Source organism: Lactuca virosa, chromosome 7, assembly GCF_052849685.1.
Source record: "Lactuca virosa cultivar CGN04683 chromosome 7, Lactuca_virosa_CGN04683_v6, whole genome shotgun sequence".
In the NCBI taxonomy this organism is placed as follows: domain Eukaryota; kingdom Viridiplantae; phylum Streptophyta; class Magnoliopsida; order Asterales; family Asteraceae; genus Lactuca; species Lactuca virosa.
In genome coordinates, this window is record NC_136432.1 from 58,942,528 (window position 1) to 58,949,097 (window position 6,570).

The 6,570-nt window shown below is 36.3% G+C and overlaps 1 protein-coding gene across 1 annotated transcript; it reads left to right on the forward strand.

The window, feature by feature from the left end:
- The first annotated feature begins 2,489 nt into the window (after nucleotides 1–2,489).
- On the forward strand, nucleotides 2,490–4,295 carry LOC145126176 (F-box protein SKIP19-like). The gene is made up of 2 exons (XM_079061579.1): nucleotides 2,490–2,898; nucleotides 3,551–4,295. The coding sequence occupies exons 1-2, from the start codon at nucleotides 2,561–2,563 to the stop codon at nucleotides 4,164–4,166; spliced, it is 954 nt and encodes a 317-aa protein (XP_078917705.1). The 5' UTR covers nucleotides 2,490–2,560; the 3' UTR covers nucleotides 4,167–4,295.
- The last annotated feature ends 2,275 nt before the right edge of the window (nucleotides 4,296–6,570 follow it).

Below are 6,570 nucleotides of genomic sequence, written 5' to 3' on the forward strand. Positions count from 1 at the left end.
AATTAAACCTTAATAATTAAGCATAAAACACATAATTCACATAATATTCACATAATTCCTTTTCATTTCTTCTAAATGAATTACAAAGGTTAACCTAGACCATTATGTCAATATTAATACCTAGCCTAGAAACACGGGAGTTACAGTCTACGGCCACAATGCCGGCCCGTTTAGTTAGCAATAGTTCCTGACTTCGGTCCGATGCAGTAGTTCAGTGTGCTTGATGTCTTTGTGATTCAAGCATGTCTTGTGTTATGTGTTCCGGGCTTCGGTCCGATGCAGTATACAATATCTATGTTTATGCTAGTAGTTATGATTATGCTATGCTATGTTCAGTCAATTCCGGACTTCAGTCCGATGCAGAGGGCAAGGCCCTGGTTAGTTCCAGACTTCGGTCCCATGCAGTTTCCGGACTTCGGTCTGATGCAGAGGGCAAGGCCCTGGTTAGTTCCGGACTTCGATCCGATGCAGTTCCCGGACTTCGGTCCGATGCAGAGGGCAAGGCCCTGGTTAGTTCCGAACTTCGGTCCGATGCAGTTTCCGGATTTCGGTCCGATGCAGTGGGCAAGGCCCAGTAGTTGCTTTATATGTTATTGTATGGTATGTGGTAGTTTGGGGGAGCTCACTAAGCTTTATGCTTATAGTTTCAGTTTTTGGTTTCAGGTACTTCCGCTAGTAAGGGGAAGAGCTCGGGATGATGGCATCGCACACACCACAACTTCAGTTTTATCCTGGGAGTTTTATTCAGATATTTTGATACGATTGATACATTATTTGTTTTGACACAGTTACTTGACTTTTGAGTTACTCATTCTATGGTTCTTAGTACGTATGTCATTCGATGATGTGATTTTTAGTAATATTAAAACAAAAAATTTTGGGTCGTATTTTCGGGATGTTACAGATAAGAGGGAAAAATGCGTCAGAGTTTTATGCTCACAGTTGATAAAGGAGATGGTGGTGGTCGAGATTTTAGTAAAGGCATGGTGGTGGTCGTTGGTGATTTCTAAGTTGTTGGCTAAATACATGAGAGGATAAATGTGTGAGTAGATATAACCCCCCCCTCCCACACACACACACACACACACACACACACACACATATATATATATATATATATATATATATATATATATATATATATATATATATATATAATCACATTAATTTATTTTCTTTAATTAATAAATAATAGACAAATAAAAAATAAAATATAAAATATAAAGTGCAATATAGTTTTTTTTAATGTTTATTAGGGACATAAAATGCAATAAAATCATATCACAAGGAAGGTCCTATTGGAAGAAAAAGTTAGGGACGAAACTCGTTATTTTGACCAAACAATATGGACGATTTCAATAATTTATTCTTATTTATTATTATTATTATTATTTTGAAATGGATGTAAGCTATGAACTTATATGTTCATAACTAAATGTGAAAAAATAAATGGGATGCCCATCCCAAACCATAAAGATATGCATCCACCCAGATGCTTGGAGAGGAACGAAACATACCTACACTTCGGGTGTGGGGGGGGGGGGGGGATGGTAATCAAGTTAGTTAATGGTCCAGTTCTGAATACCAATAAGTAAGTAGAGTGTGCACCTCCAAATATTGCTTAGGTGATAGTGAAGGTGTTGAAGCACTGATATGAAGATTAATATCGTTGATTGTGGGTCTGGAACTAGGTCATATGCATCTCTTGATAGGTTGGATACTCAGTGGCACTGGACGTACAAGATGGGCCGATATCTCCTGTCTTGGTCTGACACATACTCCTCCAATATCTCCAACACATACTCCTTATCTGAATCATCTTCTGACTCAACAACAATGGAAGGGAATATGATATCCTCTAGTGTCAGTCAATGAGTTGGGTGTGTCGGTTTAAGCTAAGGATATTGCAGTTTGCAATAGTGATGAGAAATGTAGGGTCATGATTAGGTCTAGTGGTGATCGACCCCTACGATGAGGAACATGCTCATGGATTCGTAAACATCTATAGTGAGGAAGGAATCACCTTGCATGAACTCTAGGTCTTCTGAAAAGGGAACCGAAACGGTTGGCTCTTTGCAAGCAAGGTGACCATATCCCCACAATGTATTCATGATGGAATGGAAGATTTTCAGTTCTTGTGAATTCACCGTGCTTCGTTCCTCTCGAGGGAACATGATGGAAGCAACGATGTGGTGAGCCAAATGCAAAGACCAAATGTATGATACTAGAGGACCATTGGTGTCAACATCATGGGTAATCTCATTGTTTCATAGGCTGTTAACGGAATGTGGCTAACGGTAACTGTCTTAAGGACCAAAACTGCAAGATTTGCAAACGATGATGACCATTTTTGTCAAATGCTAAAAACAAGGACTAAACTTTAATATTTGTGTCAACCATAGGGACCAAAACTGTAATTTACCATATAGTTGGGTACCATTTGTGACATAACCTACCTATGTGCAATTCACTTTTTTCCCGATAGAAAAGAGGATTTGGTAACCGACTTGGAAAGAACAAAACAAATCGGGAAATCCATTGGATCTCATCTCTAGTTGAAATGGCGTCGACCTCCGACGCTATGCCGTCGTCGGCAATGGAGGAATCTCCAAATTGGCTGGAAATGCCTCCCGAACTGATGGCGAGTATACTTCAAAGATTGGGTGCTGTAGAAATACTCAACAGTGCACGGAAAGTATGCACAACTTGGCGGAGAATTTGCAAGGACCCTGATATATGGAAGACTATCGATATGCACAAACCGGTTGATACTTGGGATACGGATTACGATCTCGAGATTCTGACTAAGCAGGCAGTCGATCTTAGCTGTGGGGAGTTGATCGATATCAGTATCGAGTATTTTGGCTCCGATGATCTCCTTGATCACATTTTGCTACGGTAGGTTTCTTCTTCTTCTCAGTTGTCATCGCTATTCAATTTCATACTCATGCTATATGCACCATCAATTGCGAAGTTATTGACATTTAACCTCTTTTTATTTTTCTTAATTTCTAAGACAGAATAGTTCAGTGAATACGAATTTTGGTACAAATTTATCATCTACGTTTTATGGCTTGTGTTATTTATTGTAAAAACTATTAATTAGGTTTACATCCGTCATAGAATGGAAGACAAATTTGAGATGAAGAATTTCAAATTGGTTGAATTTTGAGAAACATAATATAAATCCTTCAAAATCGGAGGAAGAAATACAATAATCTTATCAAACAATACAAGAAATACCAGTTAAAGTAAGATTGAAGTACTAAAGTGATCATTGTTGAAGGGAATCAATAGTCTTCCATTATGCCTATTTGCCTAGAAGGCTCACATGCCATGTTGTGAGACACATATTTATGCTTTCATCTCCCTTGGTAATTATCATTCCTCTCCAATACATGATTGCTGTTGGAATTCATTATCCTCGTATCATTGTGAAAACTGAAGACTGTCTTTCTTACATTCACATGCTAAGCTTTTTAGGGCTATCTAACCAATGATTTTCAGTAGTTACAAATTACTGAAAATACTAATGGTGAATTGTGAACAGGTCAAGTAAACTAAAAAATCTTTGCCTTATGAACTGCTTTGATATCACGGGAAGTCGGTTGAGTCAGGCAGTCAAAAGGGTCCCACAATTGGAAAAACTTCACCTTTCTTACATCTCAATCAATGTAGAAGACATCGAACTTATCGGACAAAATTGCCCTCACCTCAAGTCCTTCAAATTAAACAAGGAGTTCAGACGCCCACGCATTGAAAATGACGATGATGCCCTTGCGATTGCAAACAACATGCCCGAGTTACGCCATTTACAGGTGTTTGGTAGTAAAATGTCAAATGATGGACTTGAAGCCATTCTTAACAGCTGCCCTCACCTCGAATCACTAGATGTTCGTAGGTGTTTTAATCTGAATCTCGGGGGTAATTTGGGAAAATTGTGTATTGAACGGATTAAAGATTTTAAACGCCCGAATGATTCAACTGAAAACTGTGGGTTTCATCCTCGAATTCATGAATTTGATGACTTTGATGATATGTATTCTTCTGGGTATTCTGATGTTGATGAATTTTCTGAAGGTGATTTCTATGAAGATTATGAATTTTCAGGTGGCAGTGCTGTTTCTGAAGAGGATGATTATGATTATGAGTACTTTGACATATGAATTCGTTATTGGGTACACAATGTATTGCTTATAATCTACAACAATGTATAACTTTTAATTGATTCATCATGTAATCGTATCTCTATGATTTTATAAGTGAAATGTGATAAAAAGAAATGTTTGAGCAAAGGAATATGGATCCAACACTTGTTCTAAGGATCATTGAAGATGCTTATTTGATATGTGTGATATATTGGTCTTTGAAATGAAATGATTTTTCTTCATTTCATTGCGATGATATTTTGGACATCTTTTTGGGTTATATACTTGTTAAATACATTAATACATGGTTGTAAGTAGATCAAAGACCAGATATTTAGTTCATATGATGGGAAAATAGAAAAGGTTTAGAAAAACAAATTGAAAGAGAAGGTTTTAAAGGTGGTTAAGTTTTTGACAAATGTGAACGTGTGCTAATTCCCATTTTTTGCAAGCACCGCATTAGTATTTATCCAGAAAATTGATCATGTGGCTGAAGAAAGAATTGCAATTTTTTTTTTAATTCCTCAAAGATTAGTTTTTTTAGAGACTCCTCCTCTAATATACGCAAATTATTAGTTCGGTATCGCTTTCTGTTTTCTGTCTTTTTAGCGTTTGTGTGGATGAGATAACCGATTTGATTCATGAGGGTTCTGATGTCATCCTGCGATGAGAATGTGGATACCACTTTCTTTATTTTTCTCGAGGTTGTGGTTGTGGTTCTTCAACAACAAACTCTACAGTATCAAACTCAATAGCCTCCTCATTAAAGTGAGATGAAAATTGGGCATCCGAAGATGTTGTGTAAGTATTGGAGTAGGACGTTTTGTTTTTTTTTTTTTTTTGTTTTTTTTTTTTTTTGTTTTTTTTTTTTTTTAATGAATGACGGGAGGATTGTTACCCATTACGTCAATTCTTAGCCATTTTTTGTGGTGTTTTAGAATTTCCCATGTCCTTGAATGTGGAAAAGGTTTTGTTCGGAAGAGTTTGCAATATTCACTTTGTATCGACTTTAAAAGATTGACGTTTGATCTGCCACTAGCACGGATGTTGCACTTGTTGTAGATGCAATTGAATTTGTTAACTTTCTCTTGCAAATTCTTCCCTTTGGAGTTCAACCAACACCTAAGTATGATCGGTACCACGAAGTTGTGAATTGAGGTGCTCCAGAACTCGCTGCCAAAATGAGTCTGCTCGTTGATGATTTCCACATTCTTCGAATGCCATTCTCTTTTGGGCCATGGTTGTTGTTTTAACCATTGGGTAAATTTCTTGCGGTTTTATTTTTTATTTGAGAGGTGGGTTGGGTCTCATCGCTTGATTTTTCATAGAGTTTGAGCGATGGGTTGCGTCTCATCAGATGATTCATTGTTTTTGGGCTTACAAAAATGCAATGTATCAGGAACGTAATATGACATAGGGATTCCGGGGATGGAATATGGGATTTGATTTTGTGGTAACGGATTATAACCAGGCGTTGTCTTGAGAAAGCTTGAATTTGTTATAAGATTGTTGTATCGACATTTATAGATATTGGTGTTGATATTGGGATAATTTCATATTTCGGTTTCGGAATTAACCGTGGGTAATCTTTTGAACAACCTTCGTCTCGAAGTTATCTTTCTTTGGGTAGAATTTGTTTTTTTTTTTTTTTAATTTGACATGGCTAGAATCTATTTGAAATTGAAGAGACAAAAAAAGGTTTGAAACTTTGAATGAAATAATTGAAGAGAGTGTAGAAGGTTGGTGTTGTTTTTAAAAGTAGATGAGGGTTGAACGACTATATTCGTGTGGTTGGAATAGATTACCATGCAGCTGAACCAACATCTTCTCGAACCCGCACTCAACGGAATGGAGGTGCCGATATGGTACCTCAGTACTGACGTATCTTTAGCCAAAAGTATACGACTCCGTACCTAAACGATGTGTTTAAATTCTAGCTCTAGGCAAAATGTCTACGGTTAAAAATTGCTCACATGTGAAAAGAAAGATACAGGTTTTGAATTGGTCCCAAGTCGGACAAACAAAAGATCTTTTAGAGTGATTTGATTTGGAACTTTTAAAATTATTGTTTAATAGTTATATTATAAATTTATAATTAAATAAAAAAATTAATCAGGTATTTGATTTGATAAATAAGATTTTTATTTTATTATAAACTTATTAGTTTGATTCTCAAAAATTAAGGTTGTTATTATTATTTTTTAAATATAAACTGATCGAGTGATCGAGATCATTTAAGGATTTTATAGTCTTTTTTTAATAGATTTTATTTATCCCAACCGGCCAAGCAAAAATAATCAAAAGTGGATTTTCTGTGTAGGGCTAGTTGGTATTATATCATTATTAGATGGAGGATTTTTGTAACTGCTAAAATCTGAAGGAGTGAAGGTGATTCGAGTTCTATACTTCTATATTCATATCA